At 36.1% G+C, this 27,852-nt stretch overlaps 1 protein-coding gene across 2 annotated transcripts; it reads right to left on the reverse strand.

The window, feature by feature from the left end:
* Positions 1-3,298: 3,298 nt before the first annotated feature.
* On the reverse strand, positions 3,299-26,612 carry RpS11 (ribosomal protein S11). Of its 2 annotated transcripts, none has more exons than XM_081742470.1 (4): positions 26,456-26,612; positions 18,302-18,418; positions 10,388-10,593; positions 3,299-3,466 (listed from the first exon to the last, which is right to left on the reverse strand). In XM_081742470.1, the coding sequence occupies exons 1-4, from the start codon at positions 26,465-26,467 to the stop codon at positions 3,343-3,345; spliced, it is 459 nt and encodes a 152-aa protein (XP_081598596.1). In that variant the 5' UTR covers positions 26,468-26,612; the 3' UTR covers positions 3,299-3,342. The 2 variants fall into 2 exon arrangements, with proteins under 2 accessions (XP_081598596.1, XP_081598595.1); XM_081742469.1 differs by lacking the exon at positions 18,302-18,418 and adding an exon at positions 18,493-18,618 and having other exon boundaries at positions 26,456-26,611.
* Positions 26,613-27,852: the final 1,240 nt, after the last annotated feature.

A 27,852-nucleotide genomic window follows, 5' to 3' on the forward strand; every position in this document is an offset into this window, starting at 1 on the left:
TACATTCATACTCTTCATCATTCACAGCAAATTCGAATCTCTCCTTCAGTTTATTCCATACATATCGTAACTTATAAAGTTTGTCGTTCGCATCTCGAGGCTATGAATTATCATAGAAATGAAGATATCTCTATATGAGGTCAAACCGATTTACTGACATTACGTCAGCTACAACTTTACAACTTAAAACTTCGTCATAAGACCAACACTGTCTTGTTCCTTGCCATTTTGTTTCGCATACAGATTGTTCTCAATGTCATTTACAACGTCATTGTAAATAACTGCGAAAACAAATTAATTTGTTCACTTCCTGTAATATTTACATTGTTATTTTTAAGGAATGGTGAAACGTTAAGAAAACTTATTGCCATATTTTGACCACCTCAGTTTTGCTTGTAGTCGTCTTTGGTTGCTTCTATTCAGAGGAGGATCTTGTTTCCTTTTCTTCATTCGCTTCTGCTGATTGACTTCCGTCATTCTCAATATACGGAACATGTTCAAGGCAGTTTGCGTGTACAGGTCTACATGTTCCTGATTTCAGGAAATATGGTCTTTTTGGAAGGTATTCTGAACATACCAATTTTGTCTGCCTAACGTATTGAAGTCAAGTGTGATGACCAACTGGGAATTGAACTCAGATTTCAAACTATATTAGTCAGAAGTCTTAAAGAGGCTCATTGGTTGCCATAGAGACTACAATTATATTTTTGTGAGTGGCAAGCACCACTTTTTGCAAAACCAATCATATCTTCAATAGATGCATGAAGTCCACTACAGTGGCCAGATTGATGCAGATAAATGTGCTTCAAGTGCATGGCATGCTGTCCACTGCATGGGACATGTATGTTTGGATGATTTTTGTAGATACAATAAAAAAAAGATAATATCATGATGTCAGCTTGTTTCTGACATTGTAACAAAGAAAAGTAAAAAGTATCACTTGCTTGGCGTACCCTCCATAGAAGATGTTAGCAGATATTTCAGACGACCTCTCCACACCTCTTTCTTGCCTGTTTCAAGTATGCACCGACGACGTTACATCCCTGCTTTCAGGGTTTCACGCTGGGTGGCAGATAAATTAAGATCGTCAGGCCACCCAGTTAACTTCTACTGAAAAAGAATGCACTTGGGTTGCGGGTAGAGAGTTCCGACAGAGCACAATCGTAACCAATTAGCAGTGTCCACTCTCGTGGACGTTGTGCACGAAAGGGTTAAAGATGATTGCCTTTGTCTTTGAATTTCATATGTGGACAACAATACAGGGCTTTTCAGATAGAGATAGGGGAGGGGCAGGTTTTGTTAAACAAGACCGTACATCTGATATGTTTGAACTATATGCAACATGTGCTTACGGGCTAAACTGTCCTCTGAAGTCAATCGACAAATGATTATGTATTACAGACACAAAGGTAACACTAGGCTCTTAAGTTTTAAAATTATATTGTGTATGAAAACAGATAGTAGAATTAATTCTTTGTCATCTCAGACCTAGAGTCTGAAAGAAGTTCAGAGGGAGTTCAAGGGGAATTTCTGTACTCTTAAGTAAAAGTTGAGAGTTTATTGTGTGTTGAAGCAATGATAGTTACGCTTACATTACCCATACGCTGAAGTTTTATCAATACTTTATTCCACATTTACCAAAATGCTCGATTTCAATAATCCCTAAAATTAAGATGCATTGTAATCAGATTTTACAAGTCAATCCTGAAACGCACGCTATCTAGTTCCATAGCTCTTTTAAAAACTGAAGGAAAAAATTCTTCTTCACTTCCTTTATCCCCAAAGGGTTCACATTCATCGAAAAAATGAAATGAAATTTCTTTAGTTTTATGTCCCATGATTATGCTCTTTATGCTAGAAGAGACAGATGATTAATGAAAGATTGTAAAATTAATTTTTGAGTTCTCACTGGGATTTCAAACCAGAACCACGTACAACAAAGGCACATGTGCTAGCCAATACATCAACGGAAAGGACTTCCACAGTTCTGGAGTGGAAACGTATCGGAATTCTTCCTTGGCTAAAACTTGAGAAAATAATTTGTCAACCGATAAAAATGCATTTAAAACAAACGAAAGCATCGCGAGCCTTAACTAGATTTAAACTTACAGTTGCAAGATATTCCGCAAGTCTCTTAAGTTATCAACCCTTAATTAATTTTTTAGTCATTGGCATCATTATTCCTGCGTTTTACACGTTGCTCCTGTTTTATAACGAAATCAAATAAAACGTAATCAATTTTTATACAATCTGCTCAATACACGGTAGAAACTCACTTGCGTGCTATGTTGTTCTTAAATTGTTAATTTCCATGCATATGTCATTATCTACAATACATCTGGATTACTGCAGGAATAACCATTCTTGCATTCAATAACAATATAATTTACGGCGTTCTTTCTTAAGCGAAACAGATTAGGCTACTTATAACATGTAAACTGCAACTTTTAGAAATCGTTGGATACATTGCAGAGTGACGCTCTCCGCTTCCCTATCCCACCGCGCGTAACTAGAAACTGATGTAAACAAAATAGTAGCGCCCTCCACGAAAAACCGCACTAATATCCTGGTCAGATAATAGTAGCCTTCTGTTGATTCAAGTTCCGCGTCCCTTTCAGGATTGAGGCTATATGAGACGTGGACTACAGCCTAACGTGGAATCCAAACTACATGAGTTCCCTCCGGGAATCGAACCCTGGTCTCCCACGCCAAAGGCAGTATGCTATCCACACAGTCACGATGGAGCTCTTTTTGAGTGCGTCCTTACTACCCAGAACGCCTCATATAAAAGTTGTAGAAGAACAAAACTTTTTTAAACTTTAAATAAAATCAGTTTTACGTAAAGTACGGGACAAAAACGACCAAAATAGTCATTAGGTTTAATAGCGTTTTGCTAACTTATGTTTGTTCCGTACTTTACCAATTATGCCCAGCAGTATGAAGGAGAAAGATAATTATGAAAAGAATTGATGGAATGAGAATGTGGAAGGACATGATACTACTCACTACAAACTCGTCTGGGGTCGAAGTACCAAGCGAGCGCTCTACCACTGAGCCACCATATCCCATTCTTCAATTGTAGTTAATATCGTCATACCAGTACTCGACTCGATGTACATGCATACATGTTATTTAGTTTCATTTGGTGATTTTTTTTTTAATGAACCGGCAAACTTACAGCAAAACCTGCATTATGCAAGGCATTCCTACAGCTATTTTGAATTTATATAGCTAATATTACAAGACATGCAAAGCGCAGCTACGAAATTATCTTTCAGGGTAAAACAAACTACAAATATTTATATCATAGTTTTTTTTAATTAAAGTCCACAACTTTATACATTAGAATTTCTTGAAGCTCTTCTTGGTGCCGGTACCTTTTGCTACTTTCAAAACATTAAACCTAACGGTCTTACTAAGAGGTCTGCATTCACCAACGGTCACCACATCTCCAATCTGCACGTCTCTGCAAACAAAGTATAATATACATATTAAGCATAAATACGAGCAAAATTACACTCTATTAGTTATATACAATGTATTCATTTTAAAGTAAAAAAATGGTAAAAACAAACTGGTATGTAATCTTCCCCAAAGATTTTGGCTCTGTTGATTTACATTGCAAATAAACAAAGATTATAAGTTTTAAACGATACTGTGTAAATAAAGAAAAAATAAAATCTGGAAAGAAAACCCTATCATACATTTATCTATTTAATGGAAACATGGAGTTAAAAGCGTCAGATGTCTGACAATGATCAGGCGGTGACTGTGGCGCTGAGCTGTTGGTGGTGGTGTGATAGTGCAATCCGTACTACGTGAGAACCAGTAGAACGGCAATGCAGTGAACTGAGCAGTCGGAGATGGTATAAAATGGAGAACCTCTCATTTCCAGAGAGGGCAAATTGTTTGCGATTGTTATATGGTGCAAGCATGACGAAAGTGGCAACGTATGTCGCAAGGGATAGTGATCAGAAGAAAACCCTCAGTGACAGTATCCTGCCCAGCATTAAAAAGGATTGTTACTCAGAACTGTCTTGTGACTGCGGTGTCAGTGATTAAGGAACTTAAGCAGCATTTCCCACAGCGCATGTCAACAATCATCTCTCACAACTTTTATGATTGCCGGAAGTTACATGAATGGACATGAGGCGTTGGGTGACACGGGCGAAACTGCTGATAAAGAGTATCAGGTTTTAGCACGACGTCAACAGTGTCATGAACATGCAACACGGATTGCTGATGACTAGAAATGTGTGATATGTTTGGACGAGTCATCATTCGGTTATTTCAAACCACGAACCGTGTTCTTTTGTGTGGCGTCAAAGAAGTGTATGATCAACAGTGTTCCCACCCGACAGTGAAACCTGGTAGCGACTCTGAGATGCTATGGGCCACAATATTCTTGTTTTCAGTGGGTTCTGTATTGATACTTACCGATTGCGTTACTGCCCGTAATTATGTCGACATTTTAGGGAACCATGTGCACCATAAGGTCCAGATGTTTCCGGGCAATGACGACATTCTATAATCAGCCCACTCACTCAGCTTTTGCGCCGTGGTTTGAGGAATATCTAGATGTACACCTCCTTTGGTCCATTCAATCCTCGGACCTGAACTTAATCGAACATCTGTGGCTCGTTTTGGACAAGAATCTGGCACAGATTTCCGCCTCCATGAACGTAATCTGCTACTATTCAGATCTCTACGACTCGATTCCACATCGCATCAGAATTGTTCTGGGCGCTATATTAATCTAACAAGTAGTATTTCTTCAGAAGTTTCCACTAAATTAATAAGTATATTAGTATGTACAGAGGGTGGCCAAAAAGTCCCGTTAGCCCTTGATAAATGCTAGGGTAAGTTTTCCCGTAATAGGATCGGAGAGTGGAGGCATGTGTGGCACTCCTTCAGACGTTCGACACAATATCAAAACGCGGCAAACTGATCTTTACCGATGAGCGTGCAATTTACAGGAAGTCTTTTGGTCCAAGGTCAATCCCCACCTTTATGAAAAGTTGGAATCGAATCCCCCGCATGTGATGATACTGGCAGGCGTGGGCAACAGACGCGTATCTGGGCCGTTCTTTTCCGACGGTGTTGTGAATCACTAGCGATACCTGGACATGTTTGTTCCTCTCTTGGAGCAGCACGGAATCAAGCCTGTACAGTATACCCTCACCGAATGCGAATATCCTAAGGAAGGCTTTTCTGGGCATTGTTGTTCATGTCGTTCAGTTCTTTCTGTGTAGTTATTTACATACGTTTAGTGGTTTATGTTACTTATTTTCAGGGATAACGGTACTTTGTGCCCACCCTGTAAAAACATTCTTTACGAGATTTTGTTTTAGTTTACCTTAAGTTGGGTTACTTTACAATCAATACGCGTATGTATCACGCTATTCCTTATAGTTTCATTACTCAAGGATTATACTGAAGACAAATCACGCTCTACTAATAAAATACGGCCATTTTATCAGTAACTAAAAAGAAAAAAAAAGTACAATTTAAAGAACAAATTATTAAGTGGAACTCTTTGCTCCCTTTTATTGCTAAACAGCAATAAAAAAAACTATTTGTTTCCTTCCACATTCAAAACCCAGATTGGCTAGTGGAGTTTTACTGCCAGATCTACAGAAATGAACCATCTACACGTGTTTTTCGATGATCGTGAGTCTTGTAGAGATATGTAGCAAGAAAACCAAGATTTCTAAAACGATGGTTCATTTTCTTAAAATTTTCAGAGCAAACAATGATTACAGCGATAAATATATTTAGCGCAAGCTCTTTTTATTAGCACGTAAGGAACTCCCACGTTTGTTTCACAACAACGTTCGAGAAAACAGGAAACACCAATCTCTGCTACTATATCTATATGATGTGAAAGTTTTCGTGTACATAATTATTAGGTTGGTACGAATGAAATGTCATTATATGAAGAAGAAAAAATATTAATACCATGCTGTTATTAACAAAATATGATCAGAATCCTTATAATAATTTCCCAAGAAATTGCAATTTAAACAGGGTGTCTACACTGAGTTTCACCAGTACATTTCCAGTATATTCAATATGACCAGGCCTGCCCATGAATTGGCTCCCGGAGCCGAAGCGTGAGCGACAACGAGCGAAGATAAGAACAGGTGAGCACAGGTGTTGGTAGCTCCGCCCCTTCCACTGCATCCGATAAGTGTTGCCAACCACACATGATGGTAAAAAACCTACGGCCAAGCCTGGTCACAAATTCGCACGATGTTGAAGCATTGAGCAGACGCAAGCGTGAAATGTGCAGGTGTGCTCTCCCCCTCCCCATTTCGAAAGCAGTGACGCGAAAACACTGCAGGAAATAAAATTGGTACGTTTTTTGATCGAGGAAGACGCATGATAGAGGTTACAGTTAGCGTTGAAGTAACTAACAAATGAAAAAGAAAGAAAGAAAGAAACTAATATTAAACATGTCAGCTTACAGACGTAAAAACGACTGCAAAAATCGGAAACGAATTATTTCAGACCTTTTTTAGCTTGCTTACACAATTCGTGACATTGTATTACATTAGCACTCGGTCTGTAACTTGTCACTCGCTTCACGTTTGCTAAGTTGTGAACGCCTTTCGTTGCTAGATTGATAGCAGAACGACGGGAGGTTGAAAATAATAATAATAATAATGCGTATTATTATTATTATTATTATTATTATTATTATTAGTAGTAGTAGTAGTAGTAGTAGTAGTAGTAGTAGTAGTAGTAGTAGTAGTAGTAGTAGTAGTAGTAGTAGTAGTAGTAGTAGTAGTAGTAGTAGTAGTAGTAGTAGTAGTAGTAGTAGTAGTAGTAGTAGTAGTAGTAGTAGTAGTAGTAGTAGTAGTAGTAGTAGTAGTAGTAGTAGTAGTAGTAGTAGTAGTAGTAGTAGTAGTAGTAGTAGTAGTAGTAGTAGTAGTAGTAGTAGTAGTAGTAGTAGTAGTAGTAGTAGTAGTAGTAGTAGTAGTAGTAGTAGTAGTAGTAGTAGTATTATTATTATTATTATTATTATTATTATTATTATTATTATTATTATTATTATTATTATTATTATTCGGACCAAAGACGGATGAAAATGGGGATTGGAGGAAATTCATAACGAGGAATTGCATAGTTTATACCGCTCACTTAACATTGTTAGGGTCATTAAGTGTAGAAGGCTCGGGTGGCCATTCCGTGTAGCCAGAATGGAAGAAATTAGAAACGCTTTCATAATTTTAACTGAAAACACAATTGGAAGAAGACCACTAGGAAGACCTAGACGTAGATGGGAAGACAATATTAAGATGGATCTTGCAGAAATAAGAGTACAGAGTAGAAACTGGATCCAGTTGGCTAAGGACGGAAGTTAGTGGAAACATGTTGTAAACGCCGCATTGAACCTTCGGGTTCCATAGGCCATAGAGTTAGTTAGATATTATTATGTAAAAGAAATGTTCAAATGTTGTTAAGAGACAATTACACAGAAGAACTGAGTTCCGACCAAACACTAATTTGCCGGAAGGAAATTCCAGTGCAATCCAGCCCACTTTAAGCGTTATCCGTGCAATCCACGTTTCATGTTCAAGACATTGGGAATAATTGTTCGTATCATTCAGTTGGAACGTTCCCTTCCAAGTTTACGCTGTTACAGTAGGCCTACAACATCGTGACTTTCAAAACCAGTCAGTAACTATCGAAGAAAGACAAGCGTGTAGCTTCAGTCGTTGATATGATTTAACATTCTTTTTCACTTTTAACAAGCTACCGGCAAGCAACCAGCCAGGGACAATATATTTTTCCTTATTAAAAAGACACTCCTTGTTAAAAAAAAAAAAAAAAAAAAAAAAAAAAACTAATGGTACCCACTAATGGTCACTCTTAAAAATGGAAAATCTCTGTGGCTCTCTTAATATTTTGTTTGATTCTTTGCGATCAAAGTAACATTAAAAGTGGAAAAAATGAAATGAAATATTTGGGTTTTACGTCCCACGGTTATACCGGTTAGGCTAAAGGAGACGGTGATGATGAGTAATGAATGAAATGATAGAATGAAGAAAGTGGGAGGAAATGGGAGAACCCCGAGAAAACCCACGCACACGGTGTTTGTCCACCGCAAAGTTTACTTGGCGGGGGCTGGGATCGAACCCGGGACCCCAAGCACCAGTTGTGAACGTTCTACCACTGAGCCACCGCGGCCCCACTTTAAAAGTGGAGTAAGAAATACTATTCTTCCTATTGATAGTGTAATAGTGGCTTCTAATCTCCACAACCAACCCCTTGCTAAGCCTATTCGTACACACATACATGCATAAGCTAATTTTCTGGAGATAATACTTAGATAATTACAAGCAAGTGCTACAGTATTTTTTTTTCGTATCAACAGATTATCTCTTTTCCTATAAAGCGAAACAACATACCCACACTCGGATTAAGAACTTGATAATATATATATATATATATATTGAAAACTGGTTTTCCATTGGGCAAACTGGCAAATTTTTATAAATGTAAGCGATGGTTTGGTTCCACCACATCCTTCTTTAACAAAAGGAAAGAAAAAAGAAGAAAAGGAACGTACATAGTTTATCATTTGATTGCTGTTACCAGTTTGTGTTGTCTATAGTTAACGGTTACCACATTGTAAAAAACACTATACACTAAATGGCAATCAGTTACCATACATACTTTTTTTTATTTGGTAAGCTAGTGATTACCGCCAAGGTTGACAACACTTCCGCTCCTCTAAGGACAAAACCCGAAGATTCACGAAGCACGAACAATGGTATTTGCTCATAGAATGCTCGTGAGCGTTCACGAGGAGAGTTTCCACTATCTGCTCGCCGTGGCCAGGGCTGAATATGACTATCAGCAAAATTCCAGTACCTAATATAATTTTTTAAAAGTTCTTTAGGAATAATCACACTCTTGATGATTTGAGATTTGTAATTGTTTTACCACCAAAATATTTCATTTTTAATCAATTTAGTTAACCTTGATTTTTTGAAATGCAATGATTTTTTGACATTTTTTAAAGGGCCTAACAACTCCCCTCACCCATTGCTTTAAATGTCTAATTACAAAATATATACAACTCTTGCTTTGGAAAAAAATTACAATCTCAATGGATACAAAATTGTTTCTAAGTCTCTTAAAACAATTACTTTTATATATATATATATATATATATATATATATATATATATACAGAGTATTGTTGACAAATTACTGGTCACGATTTTTCCAGTATGTGGATCAAAATTCCAGTATCAAATTTAAATTCCAGTATCAGTAAACACCCTGTTAAACTTTCTAGTCAACAATAAACTACTCTTGGAGCCAACAACAGTTTGTTTCTTTATTTATTTTTCGACTAATTGATTTAAAGATAACTCATACACAAGAGAGACAAGTTTGCATCAGAAAACAATGAAAATATTGTCCTTCATAGAAGTAAATCAGAAGACCGTCGTTATTTATCATCATTTGCAAACATATTTCTCTGAAGAATACTGTGAAATAATGAAGAATTCAGTCCTTATGGAAACACTTGTATTACACAAAGAAAATTAGCTCACATAGATATAAAATTAGGATTAACTTTTTTTTTTTTTTTAAATAATTCTAAGGTAATAGTACAATACTTCATCGCGTATCCATAGTCAAGAACCCCAGAGGCTTATGAATGCAGCAACAGGGTCTTCACATGCTTAAAGCTTCAACGTTAGTGAAAATCTTCAATTGTTTAAACTGAAGTCTTCAGCTTCTGATGCTGTTTTAAGGTTCTAAGGTTCCTGATAATGAATAATCGATGAAGTATCCGAAATATTATTTCTTACAATAAATTAAAAAAAAAAAAAAAGTAATAATTTTATTTGGTAATATGTATTCCATTCGCTCTATTAGTCAACTTACATATACATATGCTATCAAGAAACTCTTAACTTAGTCAAGTTTTCACCATGGTTTTAAACGTAACATCTCTTAACTTCTATCTAACCGGAACCCCAACAGATTTTGTTTATCGGGAAAACCCATTTAACTATATTAAACAAGCTACGAGAAAATATAGACACATTACAGAACGTTTTGCTAACATGGACAGTACTTGGATGCTGATGGTGGCCGCTTCGAAAATCTATCATGATTATTTTTAATGTTAAAGTGGGAATACATTCATTGGACCTATATACTTCTTACGCCCCTTCTCGAATCCTCTCCTTATCTCTTACTCGATGAAGTGTTTAGTACGCTTCAATTGGATTTGTGTGTGTGAGATAATCTGTTTTCCATACAAACTTCCGAAATGTTTTGTTTCAACCAAACAGACATTACAAATGAACTACTTTCGCTATCCTATCGCATATGTTGATCACACTCAAACGTAACCTACCTGAAGCACGGGGATAGGTGAACTGACATGTTCTTGTGTCTCTTCTCGAATCTGTTGTACTTCTTGATGTAATGTAAGTAATCTCTTCGAATGACAATGGTCCTTTGCATCTTCATCTTTTGGACTACACCTGTCAAAATACGCCCACGAATAGAAACGTTGCCGGTGAACGGGCACTTCTTATCTATGTACGTTCCTTCAATGGCCTGTGAAACAAATAGTCTCAATGAATTATCCATGTTAATTCATTATATAGTGCATTTAAAGAATACCAGATCATGTATCAGATAACAACAATCATTCATTTCTATTCAGAAGACCGTCGTAATTTCTCATCATGTACATATTGGGATTATACAGGGTGCTCATACAAATAACACTAAGTACACATAAGATAAATAAGGTTCTCTACCTGGCTTCAAAAGTACATAGATACCAAGAGATTCACGTGTATCTCGAAAACGTTACGTGACTGAAAAAATTAAGCAGCACGTCTGAAATCAGCATGTCAAAAACAGTTAAGAATACATGTTCACATTGCAGATACAAATTGGCTGTCCCCGTATAGTTGGGGAAGTAGACTATAGTGTTAAAGCAGAGAAATGGAAATTACTATTGTACACGATTACAAGAGACGGAAAACTAAAATTATTATCATCATTTTACTTTGTTCACCCAGTAACCAGCATTAACTTAATATGATTAATTTTTTTAAAAAAATTTGCTGTGAAGGATTTTGTTCCGATTCTAGTTAAGTTGAACCACGTATTTTACCTCGGTAAAACCTTTCCACCTTGGAAAGTGAACAGATTATACAATTGGGACAAAAAACTTTATGACGACGTTTCGATGTCAGAAGAAGCATAACAAGTGAATTCCAAAATAAAAATTAGGTATCAGGATAAAAAGAAAACGGATATTCCAATTATCACTAACACTAAAAAGAGGGGTTTTAAAGTACGAAATTACATTTCCTATCTCGATCTATCAAAAATTTTAAGTCACTTAAAGATTATAGAAACATGGACAATTAGAGTTACCGGAGAAACTAGCAACTAACCATTAATCACCTTACAATCTAAACTTACCACAATTTAAAAACAGACAATCACATGAACAAAACAAAAGCACAAGCGCAACACAAAAATGCTGACTATTCCAAGGCATCCACATCGAAATTTACGCTGAAACTGAACTTAGTGTAGAGTACTACCCCGTTCAGCATGAAGAACATGCAGTCACTCGAAAAATACAGGGTTATTGAGATTGAAATGTCCGTTAAACCTGTGTGACTTTCAAAGGCGAAGAAAAAAAAAATAATGAAAACTGTAATATCTGGTTAGTCAAAGTAATCTCCGGCTGCAGGCAAACACTTTCGCCATTCTATGCCAAATCTATACAATTTTCAAACAAATCCCACTTTACCTTGCAAGATTTTGATGACATTTGATAGTTCTTGGTACTATTGGAAAATGACCTGATACCTCCGGTTGATATGTGAACTGGTTTCGAAATTACAGGTGCTTAAACTTCTCAAAATTTACCAAAAATTTCAGGAGAGAGAATTTTTCGATTGGCATTTGCGGCGATCTAAAGAGCCTAGGATGTTGATTAGGGTATCATTTTAAAGCTTATGAAAATAACTTTCAGGCATATATAACTCACTAAATATCTTCAATTAAAAAAAATCGCAGATTTTGAATTTGACTTTCTCAAAAACCAATATTTTGAGAATTAAAAAACAGTAATAATATTCGGAATGTATTCCGAAGTTTCATTTTGGGATCAGAATTGGACAACTTGTTCGAAGAGTTTCCACTTCCACACTTAAAATCGCTTTGTTAGGTTCTTGTTGTAAATGGATTCTGTGCAACAGGATAAGGCGCAAAGCTATCACTGGACTAATGAGCAAGCCACTGTTCATCCATTTGTAGTCAGTGACAGCGACAGAAAAGGGCGTGGAGAGGCATCCCATGATAACTACGTCTGCCCTCACAGGAAATTAAAGATGTAATAGTCACTGTTTGTGCTACTATTCTGATGGGTCGTCTTGAGTGCAAAAACAAAAAGAACTTTTTAAAATTACGTTTACATAAAGCTGATTTTGCCATTGAGGCTGAATGGCATTCCGCTGCAACAGCCCACGGAAAGGGGCCTCGCAATGGGGTTGGTAGCACAGTCAAGAGATTCGCAGCCATAGCAAGTAGTCAGCATTTACATAATATAATTCTTCACCCCGGCAGCTTTTTGACTCGGGAGCTACAAACGTTACTGGCGTGCATTTTACATTTATTAATCAAGAACAGTACACAGATTCAGCAAGACTCCTACAAGATCGCTTTAACAAAGCATAAACAATGCCTGGGACACAAATTTTACACATTCATCCCCGCAACATCAGCAAACTTTTTGTCAAGGTATTACGAAGAGTTAAATGAAACAGAAATTCATCAGTGGCAAACATAAGCGAATACATAACTGCAATCTATAACAGGTGGTGACTGATGCATGTGTTAGGCAAGGATGAAGTGTAAGTTTCTCTATTCAGCTCGCCCATCTTTTGCATATCATAGGAAGCCAGATGTGTAACGAGCCGTTATGGTTCGTTCTCTCTTCCGCCCAATTTGTTAACCATTAATTAAGATTGTTGTAATTATTTAATTATCTAAAATGAATTATAACGAAGGTGCATTCTACTAGTCAGGTTCGATGTAAGGATGAAGAAAGGACAGAAATTAGTTTTATTTATTTATGTCCTCTGGATTCGTGTAGTGGATGTAGTGCAATGTAAACCTTGTGATCCCCCAACTATGCATCTTGCCTGACAAAAATGTAGTGACAAGAGAAAAAGATTTTCAAGTTCACTCTAAACGGAGTTGTAAGCAGTATTTAAAGACGACCTGAACTTGCAAATATGGACAGAAATCTGATCATTTTCACTCTATGTTATTAATAAATGAGTTTAATACATCCTTATTTCTTTCACGTTTTTATTTTATTTGTTTAATGAAGAATCTAAATTAACGCGGATTTTAACTCTACCTTTGCAAGTTGAACTCTTGTACCGATCAAAAAATTTTGGATATACATTCATAATATTTATTTATTTTTGAAATTTTCAAAAATAAGGCTTTCTGAAAAGATCAAATTCATAATTTCGATTAAAAAAAAAATTTAAAAATTTCTAATGTTATATTCAATTTGAAAATCTTTTCATGAACTTTAACATGACACCTTAAACCCAACGTCCTAGGTTTACAGCCTGAAATGCCAGCGGCTTGTAATTTCGAAACCGGTTCACAAATCAACTTCGAGCTTTCCACTGGTTCCACATAGATAATAGTGGTCAGACTATAAAATATAACAAATCTATGAGAGTCGATCCGAAACCAAACGTTGATTTGACATGGGAAGACTCGGTTTTGGAAAGCGTCAGAATTTTCATCAGAAGTGGGAATCCGAAGGAAGGAAATCTTCTCGGTTATTTCTTAAACTTAGAGAACTGCACAACTCCAGACGGGATCTGTGTTGGACAGTGTCAACCTACGTGGCACCCATTAGTCCAACTTTTCCACCTTGTCAATTGCAAGGAGGCACCGAACGACAATGGTATGGTGCATGTCTAACCCTGCAATTGTTAAAACACCATTACGAGGGGCCGCTTCCACGTGTTGCCGAGGAGTTACTCAGAACAAGCAATTCGTGGTCGCGGAGCTTATCTTTTACTGAGATGTCAATGGCATGATATTTCAAAAACCAACACACTGTTAATGTTTTTCCTGTCCAGATGTGACAAATGTTCCAGTTTGAAGTCGCAATTATGTGATTTCCAGGTGCATTTCACACGACCCTGTTCAGTAACACTGCCTCCTGACTAGGCACTTCAGCCTGTTTGTTAGGTATGTATAGTTTCAGACGTTTTAAGCATGACCTCGGTTCACCTACTGGTTTCGTTTCTGAAAAGGTGGTTTCCAACTAGACGTAAAATCAGACTTTTCAATCTCATCAACCCAATATAACCAAGACACTTCCAACTATACCGTATAACTGCCTTGAGACAATATAAAATTACGGAAAGGAGCAATAAGTTCAATAACATGGGCAATCATCTGCATTTGTGTTTTAAATATTAGTAATCTTACATGGACTAAACTAACTAGGTACTCCCCAAGTCATTTGTCTTTTATTCCTGCATGGGAGTATGGCGCAAGAGTACTGCTATCAAATTAAAAAACTGAATAACTTTGAAGTTACACTTTTAATATAATACACTACTTTCTGTTTGTTTTTAAATCGTTGAGAAAATTCAACACATTCTCACAATTATTTACTTTCGAATATAATCTTGTATTCTATCACAAATTAGTATACTAAAGAACAGAACTACTGATTCGTTCTTATATGATGGGAGTTATGAATAGTGGACTTCGTTCTTGGAAGTCAAAATACTTTTTAAATTTAAATTAATACAATATTATATCAAGAATAAGGCTACCAAATTATAAGATTTCTCCATGTAACGTAAAATATTCTCTTCCTTAATATGCTTAAAGGAAGGTCGAAGCACCGAGAACCTATAAATCTATTAAAAAATAGAAAAATACGCTTTTTGCAAGAAAATTATATTCAAATGTGCACTAAATAATAATATCAATAATAATTTAAGCCTGGGGCAGAACTCTCTTAACTATTAAATTATGCATACAAAATCTAAAGAAAATTGGGCCAGTAGAAAATAAATAAATAAATAAAATAAAGCTCCAGAGAAGTTTAAAAATTACGTGTAAAAGAGGTTCGTTTTATTTCAAGGCTCATATTGTTAGTACCGAGGAACACACACACAAAGTAACTCAGCACCTCTAATACTAGAGGAATTAGTGTACTAAGATCCAACAGTCTTGATCTGAAACATGCATTTCTTACAGATCATACCTAGAGACGAAACTTTTTCACTAATGTAAATGTGCGAAATGTTAAAAGAATGCGTAAATGTTTCAGGAAACCATGAATTTTTTTGTTTCAGTGCCCGTAATCAAGTTTATATTATCGCGAATTTTTGAGAAATTCGGCTTACTTACGATAAATGCAAATGAAAACGAAAAGTGGCATTATTGCTAATAATAGCTAAAAAGCGATTTCCAATACTATTTAACTTAAAAATCGTTGCATTTTACCGAAAATGTGCATTACAATAAATTAAGATCTCCATAAAATCCTAAGCTTGCATGGTGTAATGCCACTTTTGGGACTTTTATTGTTGCGAAAACTAAAAATTTGCGAAATAAATTAGAGTTCGCTCAAGCAGGAAAATCTGGGTCTGGTACTGCACAGTTAATTAAAAAGGGTAGCGCTTCTCAACAGGCTAAGTTGAAGTAAAGTTGAAAACCTTTGAGTCAAAGGATTTGATGAAGCTGCAAAATTACACACAAGCAAGAGACGACAATTCTGTGTGAAGAGGTTACGAAAAGCTCTGCGAGTTACTTGATCCAGAAGTTGCTTCACTTCATAAAGACGTAGACATCAACAAAATTGAACTGTTTAAATCGTTGATTGTGCTTTGTGGTGAAAATGCTCATGATCTGTTGGTTACTTACTATGAATTTAAAACCTAAGTTATTGAAGTTCTGAACAGTGAGGATAAGGAAGTTGACACTGTATCATTGTTAAACAGTTTAAAAGTTAACCACATGTATTTTGCTGTCAGCTCGTTACGTTCAATATGGTTGCCAGTCTCCAGTGTTGATGCCGAGAGATTCTTTTCCAAGTATAATATGATTGTTACTGACAGAAGAACAAACTTAAAAACTGATAATGTCCTGCTGCATGTTATCCTTTAACTTAGGATGAGGTTAGAGGAAGTGTTTACATTTTGCATTAATTTCTACATTTCACTGAATACATTAGCTAGAATGTGCACCTAATCACGATATATCCTCATTTCTGTATTATAGATATACCTTACTACCAAAAGTATACTGTTTACAAATACCATAATTTAAATTTGAAAAAAGAAAAAAACTTGTGCTACATTTAAAAGAAATGCGACATAAATGCGAAATTGTTATAATTAATACTACTAAACGTTAAAATTGTTGTGAAAAAGTTTCGTCTCTAATCACACCTTATTAAAATTCCCTTCAACGCCTTATAGTATTGATAAAATTATCCTTAAGACTAACTTTTTAGTAAGTGTTATTTACCCAGTGATTATTTACTTACTACATTATCTTTGGTTTAGTTGAATGAATAATAATACTATAGTAGAAAAACAGCTAGTAAAAGTTATTTTCAACTGTAAATAAGTAATTATTTGATACCTGCTAAGTAATCAAAATAACCTGATATTTTATACGCCAAGAAAATACACACCTTAGTGTGAGTAAATCCAAAATTCCTTACTTTTCAAAATACCATGTCAGAATTAAAAATATAGCAATACAGATTCCTAGTTCCACCGAAAATCTCCAGTGTAATAGTGTGATTTCAATTTCAAAAATAGACATCACGAAAGGTTCTTAAAATATATAGAGATACAGACCATCTCACTTGAAGTTCCTGAACAATCCTTGTATTTCAGCTTTCCCAGAGAACCTTATTCACGGAGCATAATAAAAGGTAAAGTTTACCGTATTATACTTTCTCATTCCCACTTCTTAAATCATGCCATGCTGCAATTATTGGAACATTTCTACATAAAATATGAACAAAATAAAAATAGACATTTTCGAAAAACTCACTCTCAGTGTAAACTACCTGTTATGTGGATTTCTATTTATGCCATACTGAAGTGTTGTTGAACAATCTCGTAGTTTAGGGAATATGAAGAAATTCGCCTGTCGTTTTTAAGAAAATTGTTAGAAAAACTCATCCCTAGAGTAAACTCCCCTTGTGAATTTCTACATGAGTAATGACTTATGCCATAGTATAGGGGATGTGAATGTATTATTTGTGAAATATGAACAAAACAGTCTAAGTGTTTCTTTATAAAATCATTCCACGAGAACTCACCCTAAAGTAAACTGCCCTTCTGGTTTCTTTCCCAACGATAATGATTTACACCACATTATACGACTGTTAATGAAATGTAAACTGTCATTCACGTGTTTTTTTTTTTTTTTTTTAATCGGAATCTTTTTATCTTCGCTTTCCAGAAAGATGCGAAAAACCCCTGGAAAATCTTGTTTAAAACTGGTCTGGTTACGTTGAACGGTATGTCCTCTAGGTGTATGTACATACATTGCAACAGCGTACAGGTATTCAAATACCACTTTACTCGTGTGAACGGGTCATGAAACCTGTGAACTTCTTGTAATCTAGAATTCAATTTTTTTCACTATCACTATTTTTCTCTCTACTGTCACTAAAATATCACTAAAAGCAATAAAAACGAAGTATATATATCTAATGCAATAAATGAACCTCGAAGTAAGGATAGAAAATCAATTACCAGAAGCTGGTGAAAGCATCAACATACACTAAAATACTGCGCAAGATACTTCCTTGTGTATGTTATTGTGTTTCCGTTATTTCCGGTAATTTGTTATAGCATACGAGCTTTTATTCTTTAAGTGAACAAGACTCTTGCAAATACAAGCATTATTCAGAAATTAAAATTTCAAGTGATGATTCATATTTCTGAGCGTGCCATAACAAAGAAATATAAGACCTTCAAATGCAATTACTTGCATCCTGCCACATGAAATATGTAAACATTTAAGTTAAACGAACATATTCTAACTACATTTGAAACATATACACACAAATATAGACGATCACAGAAAACAGGTTAATACACCCGAACGCCTTCACCAAAATTTGCCGTTCACCATCATTAATGCAAGTTTCCATCACCACTGGACTGCCACCACAGTTAGCCACCCTGTCCAGGAGCAAAACAAAATGAATTGTACAAACCTCTCGCGGGGTTTTGAATCCTAGCCCTACTGCTTTATAGTACCTTAAAGACTTCTTCTTGAGACCCGCCTTCCTGTTCAAATTGATCGTTGGCTGCCTCTGAAAGGCTTTCTCTGTCTAAATAGCAGAAGAAAATTATATTAGTGAACCATGCCTAATAAGAAATATTCACACACTTGATATTCACCTACCTCTCTTGGAGTTTTAAAGCCAAGCCCAACGTTACGAATATAACGGAGAGCCTTCTTTTTCTTGGCACCTAAGCCTTTTTTACGATTTAGAAATACTGTAGGCTGCTTTTGAAACGAACGCTCGCTCTGCAAAAGTATACAATAATATTAACTACATGATAAAATTACACATATTTTACTAGCAAGATTCCTTGAATTTCAGGCGCCGAGCTCCGCTGAACTGTTTCAAAATAATAATACATCAATGTATGCATTTTAACGTACTAATTAATATAAAAGAGCAAATACTGTTACTATATCGTGCGATATGGGTATGGTTCCCATATTTCTAGACTAAAAAAGCAGAATACCATTATTAGATTTACAGTAAAGTCATAGTTTTGCACTTGTTTAAATACCACAAGAAATTAAATAATAGGCCAACACACACCAAAAATGAGTGGCAGTATATTATTCTCCCAGTTGAATACTTATAAGAGCATTTTATTATATATATTGCACAAATGATATAACTTATGTTTTGAAGGGAAACCGGCATTTTTCTGAGTCCCGAACAATTCCTGGGGGTCAGATAATGTAAATCCGGAACTATCCAGACTGAACCGGGATGTTAAAGCCCCAATCATTATATTGCTTTTCTACTATATTTCGCGATCATTCGAAATTTCCAAAGCATTCAGTCAGAAACATTTATGAAACATCCATCTAGTTCAATGTCAATGGATATGGAAACGTGTTGTTTCAAGAAAGGAGATGGCTGGCACCGTATGCTTCGTGTATAGTTTTCCAATTCTCAGAAGAGGTAAAAAGGCATACCACTCTACTTTAAAATCCGAACTTAAGCACTGGAGTCATCCTTATTCCCTAACACAAGAAAAAAAAAATTGAATTAGGTTGAAGGTGTAATCCGGAGAATTAAATAATATATGAATATGCAAACAGTGAAAAGGTTCGCGATATACTAAAAAAATTAGTATACCTCTTAATGCAACATACAGGTAACTATTTGTTCTCTTGTATAAAATGCACTGAATACTGATATGTTACATAAAAGGAAGTTACATGTTTTCAGAGTTAACAATGTATTACTAGTGTTCCGTGAAGTTAAGAAGCCGGGCTTGGCGTTGGGAGGGAAGATGTGGGTGGCTATCTGCACTATTTGTCAGGCTTGTCAGATCAGAGCTGTAAGTATAAAGGGCGATCAACTGAAACCCGTTCGTTCCATGTATTATTGGTATAGTGTGCAGGAGGATATTGTTTGTTTAATAGTGTGTAATGGCTAATGTCCCTGTGTGTTGGGTGTAGGAATGTTGTTGATACGGGTTTCCGTTTTGCAGGTATAACGAGTGAAAGATGGCGTTCAAGATCTCCAATCCTTCCAAACAGGACCAGCGTCCGTCATCCAGTTTCTGAGTGCCGAAGGTTGTCAACCAGCTGAAGTGTTCCGGAGTATGAAAGACGTGTATGGTGATGCATGCGTCTCCAAAACAACAGTGGCGGACTGGGCCAGAATGTTTCGGAAGGGGCGTGAACAAACCACTGATTATTTCCTTCCTGGCCAAGCCCATGTTGTTGCTACAGAAGACACGCGTGAAAAGGTGAATACGGCTACAGCTGCGGATAGACGCATTAGTATTCAATCCATAGAGAACGGGTTAAACATGAGTTATATGGTACTGTTCAGAAAATTGTGAAAGATCTGGGGTATCAAAGTGTGAACGTAATGGATCCCCAGGGTGTTGAAGGAAGACCAAAAGTTGAGCGTATGGGTTGGATGGCATTTGTAAGTTAGTGACACAGTGGGACAAGTGTCTCAACGCTCATGGTGACTTCTTCTGAACAATATTTTTACGGCACGCTAATCATAGACGCCTCTACATAGTGTACAAGTTTCCGCTCAAAATAAAATTTATTTCATGAATTATGACCACTGAACGGGTTTCAGTTGGTCGCCCGTTATAGTTGCTACTGTGTTAAGATTGTAAAAATTATTGCGCGAGGTGAATATTGTAATTTGAAAATGAAAAGTTTCTTAAAAACTGCCACTCAAAATATTTGTTTTTAAATACGTATCAAGTACTGGAATGTTACAAGGAAAAAAAATAAAGCAAGAGAAAGAGCTACACCCTGCAGACACAGACAGAATTGTGATAACAGTTATCAAACTTGTTAGAATGTATGAAAATATAAAATTACCATGGCATAAAATTTTATTCGTGGCTAGTAAGCATACGGCATACATAAAATAAACACAAGGCTCGAAAAATTTTCTTTTGATCTAGGTGCCAGCTGTGGAAACCAAGCGCTCCAACAATACTAACCCAATTTTATACGCATGTTAACAGGCTTTGGCCTTAGATTATAGGGTATTCTTCTAACAGATCTACCGGGCTGTATCTACAACAATAGGTGACCTACCTATACTTGCCTTATATTCTGAGCATCAATCATGTGATTTTGCTTCCTTATATCAGTGACTCACCACCCGCATTCTCGTAACACCTCCGCCCCACCGGTACAAGCAATGGACGATCAGTCATTTGGTAATTGTCAGTAGTGATGTCACGATGAAAGCACCTGAATTTTACCGCATACTTGCCACAGAGAAGTCTACAGCACAGTATCTTCTGTTATTACCAGACCTAAATTATCTACCAATACGGGTGTGATAGTGAAAGAGGAAAGTTGCTAGACAACTAGTAGCCAACGGGCAGCATAAGGAATATAGGAGTTTGAAATGCAAAAGTAAGGCACGTCAAACCTATGTTATTGCGGAAGAAAAATGATTATTCACATACGTGCACCTAAATGGCAAATGTAATAGCCGTCTATCCATACAAGAAATTTTGGAGTTGGTTTATTATTGTCTTTTGAAGAGGGTCAGCTTAGAACGGCACAATACACAGGCAGAGCAGGAAACATGGCGTGAGACTGTTTTAGTGTAAGTAGTGATGTGTGTATTTCAATGATTGACCGTCGTCCTCAAATGGGTATTGTAGGAGAACGAGCAGAGATCGATAAGGCATTACTTCGTAGGAAGCATACGACCAATCGTGTATGGGGCTTCTAGGCGATACCAGCAAAGCAATTATTACTCCCTGAATTGGAGAGGATATACAAAACAACCGAACCCACGGACGTCGCAGAGAGCCCTTGGGGTTTCGGTCTCTCATGGTATCATATTTTCAACGGTAGTCTCTTATGGTGTCATGTTAACGGCAATAATTTTGTAGAGATGATATTTTGTAATTGAAGGACGAGACAGACAGACGCTACTTCCTATTATACAGAGAGACGTGGCACAAGGAACGAGGAAACAAATTTACAGTGATGATTGGCCAGCTTACGGGACTTTAGCCCAACATGGATATATCCACCTGAAGGTAAATCAGACGAATTTTGTTGACCCTACGACTGGTGCCAACACTCAAACAACAGATGTCTATGGGGTAATCTTAAAAAGTGCGGAATATGACAAGAACAACACCCACGATGGAATCTCATCACCTAGCTGAATTGTGGTGGCGATTTGTCAACAATGGGGGCAAATTTCTGGCTATGTTGAAACATCAGAAGTGTGTCTGTGTGAATGAAAAATAGGGATGGCTATCAGTGTTATTATGGTTATGGTAGTAAAATTAAAACTATTGACAAATGTGAAATAGTTCTGCTTCAATAGACAGATGCTACACAGGATCGCTTCAAATGCTTTCTTGATAAGCTTAAACTTCAATGACCACCTCTTCAGGGCCACATCCGTACATTCTTCTCGTAATGCTGTATAATTTTACCAACATTCATATTGAATATGCCGTATTTGGTCTCGAAATTCATCTAAACTACGTTACCAGGCGGCGGAGAAGAATCATACGGTATGCGGAAGATGTAGAAAACTTACGTACGTATAATATCTTTGTATTTCTTTATGTACTAGTTTAATACGGGTATGTTATCACTTTCTTTGCTTTTGAACACTGTTCACAGGCGGAAAGTCATCAGTTGGAAGAATACTGATTATAGCTACTGGTATAAAAGATAAAACTGGAAAAGAAACATTGTCTGAGTTCGTAATTTTATCCCTCCCTTTACATGGTCTTGACTCAATACTTTAACAAGAGTATCTTTTCCACCGGAACACTAAACCTCCGTGCGTCTCGTTTTTTGCTTCCACACGAATTTTCGGTAATTCTTGCCTGTTACTTGTAACTAGAGACGAAAAATTAAATGGAAAACAAGAATTCACTTGGCTGTTGCCTTCAAATTCTTTCCCAAAATCAACAAAATGAATGTAGCCAGGTCAAACCTAGTTTCTCGCAGAAAATTTTCGTTCCTAGTTCAAGGGAACAGGTATGAGTTACCAAAAATTAGGTGAAAACAACAGACGTACCAAGGGCAAGTTTTACTTCGCTTTAATATTACTGTATATTAATTAACAAGTAAACAAAAATGAATACAATAATATTTTATATGAAAATAATCCCTTAGCCGAAACTGCTTCGAATACTGCCTTGATCAAAAAGTTTCCGGAATCACCACTGTGTGGCCCTCTGTTACCTAATTTGACCTTTTATTTTTCTGTGGGTTGCCATTACTGTTAGCGATATTGCTTCCCAATTTGAACATCCTACTTTGCCAATTGTGTAAGTGACACAGTGTTGAGTACATATGTTTGGGTGCATGTTTCGAGTTTTGCAATGGAGTTAATTTTGCAACAACGAGTGTGTATTAAATTTTACGTTAAAAACGGATTCAATGGTGCAAAGGCCTTGGAAATGTTGGAAAAGTGTTTTGACAATAATGCTCTAAGCAAAACAGCGGTTTACAAGTGGCGAGCACCCAATGAGCCAAGAAAATGAAATGAATGAAAAAAAACGTCATTTTCAGTCGAAAAAGGTGATGCTCACGGCTTTTATGGATTATAACGGTGTTGTACATCATGAATTTCTGCCAGTAAGTCAGACAGTCAACAAGAAGTATTATTTGGGCGTTATAAGCGTTTGCGTGAAGCAATCCGCCTAAAAAGAAAAGGTATCTGGAAAAACAACTCGCGGATTTTGCACTATGACAATGGAGCGTAAATCAATGCTATCATTACCCGAGAGTTTCTCACTAAAATCGTAACGAATACTATTCCGCACCCACCGAATTTAGCTCCGTGAGACATCTTCCCGTTTGGTCGACTCAACAAACCATTACAGGGAACACATTTTAGAGCTCGAGAGGAGATAATACGAAAACCGAAGACGGCTCTGATGGACATACAGAAAATCGAGTCCCACAAATGTTTTGAGAACTGTATCAAGCGCTGGTATAAGTGCGTTGAAGTCGATTGGGATTACTTCGAAGGGTATAACATCAATTTTCAGTAATAAACTTGAATTTAATAATTTTATGAGTGTATCCCGGGAACTTTCTGATCAAGATAGTAGGTACTCTGAGTGTTTGATTTCGCATGATTAATGGTTGATCTTGAAGCAACTTTAAAGTCAAAACAAAAGAAAAGAATACAATAACGTGATACAGTAGGCAATACTTGTACTTCAACAGTATTATTTAATGTTCAAGATAAATTGGAAACTGTAAACCTAATAAATAACTTTTTGAGTTGTCTTTAATCCATCCAAGAACATAATAATAAGAGGTGCTGGCAGTCCTAAATAATATCAAAATAAGCTGGTGCCACTTGAATTTCTAGACGCCATACCTTGACAATTTTCAAACCCTGATTCCATAATTGGAGTTAACTTTACAATGGCCGCTCCAGCTGGTATACTCACTTAGAAGCGAGAAATTACACTCGTATTAATTTTACGAAAATGGGTCAAAACTTCCCTCATTTTAAGCTAACCCATTTCTACCCCTGCCCTACTTATTCCTATCTTACGGTTAGGCTAACTGCTGTATCGCCGGACCAATTTTAGAAAATTTACTAGATGAATTGGAGAATTTTCGGTTTGTGAGGAAGAGTGAATGAAAGCCAGGTGAGGAGAATAGCTAAAGTTAAGAAAATACTCGTTAGTTTTTTTTTTTATGTTGAAAGCGGCACTATATATGGAGGCGGAAAAAACTATTTGGCGGAGAGGTATCCTTACGAGAAAGACAGTGTGGAAAACTGTACGTAAATGACAAGACTGTCACATATTGTGTTTGAGTTTTATCGACTTAAATAAATAAATAAAAAAAAGAGGGTCAGTTTTTGAAATTGTGTGAAAAGGCATGGTCTACTAAACAAACTAACAGTTTATCGTAGGTGTGAAACGAACTGAAACTACACAAAAGAATATCTAACCAACCCAAATCAAACCTAACCTAATTTAGTACTTTTGATACTTTTTGAATAGTACTTAGCATCTCCCCCAGGGCTATGCAACACATAAGCCATGCATTTATGACATATAAAGTGTTTTGGTAAATGTTTAACAGAAGGGCTCCATAAGGGGTTTGTATTTTGTAAAATTCAAGGGAGAAATGGAAGATGCAAATAATTAGACCTAACATAACCTAACCTAAATTAAACTAATATGAACTAACCTAATATTAAAATATAAGCGAAACTCTATCTTTTTTCGAAAATTATGCTGGACTCCTACACTAATATAATGTAACAAACTAACATCCCCAAAATACTAGGTTGTAAACATGGCATAAAAACTAGTGCATAAAGCACGAACCAACTTGTGCTAGGTGGCCACTAAAAAGCACGAATGCTATCAGAGTCAGTGTAGGAGTGCAGTATTAGCAGACGGGGTTCAGATGTACGTAAAAAATACAAAATTTAGGGGAGAAATGGGAAGATGCAAGTACCTAGACCTAACCTAACCAAAGCAAATCTAACCTAAACCAAACTAACTAACCTGAACTAATCAAATATTAATAGAAATAACCGAAATTCTATCACTTTCTCAAAAATTTATGCGGAATCCCTACACTAATATTATTTAACGAAGAAAGCTAACGTAACCGAAACTAGCCTAACCTAACATAAACTAACCTAATGTGAACAGAAACTACCAAAACTAACATTTTTTTTAGAAAAAAGTTGCTGGATCCCTTTTGCTAAACATTGTCCTATTCCTTTCTCTTTTTCGTGTGGTCCACGATACACCACTAATGTCCTATCTTACTTTACCCTACCCTACTCTACTACACCCTATTAAAGCGGCCCTACATATCGATGGGCAGCTGGAAAAGTGTATTGAAAAGTTTACCCAAGTTCTTTACAGTGGTGCGCCAAAAGTAAACATGTACGAAAAAAAAAAAAAAAAAAAGTATAGCTACGTACCTATACGCAATGATTATCTCTATAGGCACGTATTCCTAAACTGCACATTTCATTCGTTTTGTACATAAATTAGAAAACTAAGGCATACAAAACTCGCCATTTTCGTCATGTTCCGCAAATAAACTGAATTAAATGATAACATCAACTTTAGGTTAAGTATAAAGACAGGTTCCCGGTTGCCATATCAGTTGTCTACATACATTTACGTTGTGAATTTCTTATATTGGTCTTCAACAAATTATTGGATTATCAGGTTTTAACAATAAATACATTTCTTTCTCGGTTACTTAATTTTATAGATTACAAACTACAAAAATGGTTCAGAATTTCTAAAATTAGTCTGTACGTCGAATCCATACTGTAAGCTGAATTCTACTGTTTATATTAAGTTTTTAAAATGTTAAACTCATATATAGCAAATTTTCCGATTACATGCTCTTTCAAATTATAAGTTAACACAGTTAATTTATCTTTAAAATTTTGAATCTTTTCCACATTTAGTTATCTATACGATAAACATTCTAAAGAAAATGTGGCACACGTGTTCACTGCGTTTCGCACATTACTAGTTACATATATTACGAATACACGTATTAAATTACCAATTATTGTAGTTACACATTAAATATTATTCCACGTTTCAAAATTATAAAACCTAGTTTATAATATAATACTTCGTACCTGATCTGCCATCCTAAATTTCCTGTTTTAGCTTCTCAGGGACACCATTCAATAAGGAAAGCTTTCATCCAGGGATAAGTCCACCACAGAATACTTGCCATAAAAGTTTTATTTCTTCTTTTTCTAACTTGTAAGGAGAGTATTGAAAGTGAGGTCTCACCGTATTGTTCTGTATTAAAATGAGTGGACAAAGTAAAACGCAAAAGTCATTTTTACTGCGATGCTATATATAAACTAATTCACAAATTTTGCATTGTGTTGTCGTAAACCGTTACGGAATGCTGCGAACCTTCACAAAAATTGTGAAGCATTACACAACGCAAAAACTTGGAAAAATCAATTAAAATTGTGTATATTAACCCATGACTTTTTTGAGGTATTTTGTAGACTTAAGCCCGTAGGGGTCTCAGACGATCCTTAAAACTAAGTAGGTTTTACCTACAGAGTCTCTCGTGGTCGTTGTATTAAAACAAACGAAAAACGTGTTACGCAAATCGTAAATATTATTGTTTTTCTATTTCACGATATGAGTTCATCTGAGGAGAATGAAATAGCCATAGCGGCTATATCTGCTCTGTTGCTGACACAAAATCCGTCCTCCCCTCCTCCTCAAAAAAACGAGAGAGAGTAAAGAGGAGCTGGTGGACCAGGGAATGAATTCTTCGCCGCAATAATGCACAGGAAAGCACCGTATTTTCAATGGTGAATAATGAACTGCTTACAAATCCTCGTTCCTTTAAAAAAAAAAAACACTACAGAATGGATTATTTGGTTCCATACCCTATTGAAATTAGTAACTCTGAAAATTCAGCAGCAAGATACGAACATGAGGCAGTCTGTATCGCGAATATCTCCCCTTCGGTATAGGATACGATCATGCGAATGCTACTTCAAAAAAAAAACAACTTTGCTTTATAATGAAGAGAATGAGAAGAGAACAGCCGAGCCGAGCATTTACGTATTAGCTGGCTCTTTATTTTATATTTGTAGCCACTGGAACGCAAATGTTATTAAATCATGTTTTATATACTAACTTTGGAAGGGACTTATGAAATTTGTCGAGTTAAGTTAGGATCCCTTTTAACCACTAGGCTATATGAGACGAAAACCTAAAGTGGAATTCATGTTCTTGTCGGGTTCCGGGTTAAGTTTTTATGCTAAAGGCAAGTACATTATCTGATTATTAAAAAATGCTTTTTACATTTTTTGTGAAAGAACAAAGCTATATAAGTCGTGTACCTACTAATTAACATGTGATCCAAAACACATGAGATTTTTGCCGGAAATCAAACACAGGTATCCCGCTCCAAAGGGGCGCAAAATAATTGACGAGACGAGGAAACTATGAAATTCAGTGTTTTACAGAGGGTTTAGGCCGAGTTTGAATTATTATAGGG

The sequence above is a fragment of the Thermobia domestica genome, chromosome 16, assembly GCF_964235325.1.
Source record: "Thermobia domestica chromosome 16, izTheDome1.hap1.1, whole genome shotgun sequence".
NCBI classification, from domain to species: domain Eukaryota; kingdom Metazoa; phylum Arthropoda; class Insecta; order Zygentoma; family Lepismatidae; genus Thermobia; species Thermobia domestica.

What these genes read in the sequence shown, in the direction of transcription:
- RpS11 (XM_081742469.1), bottom strand. An exon ending in GCTTTAAAACTCCAAGAGAG is followed by an intron (nt 10,594 to 18,492) that starts GTAGGTGAATAT and finishes TTTGTTTCACAG; the next exon opens with GCCATTGAAGGAACGTACAT. An exon ending in CACCTATCCCCGTGCTTCAG is followed by an intron (nt 3,467 to 10,387) that starts GTAGGTTACGTT and finishes CTTTGTTTGCAG; the next exon opens with AGACGTGCAGATTGGAGATG.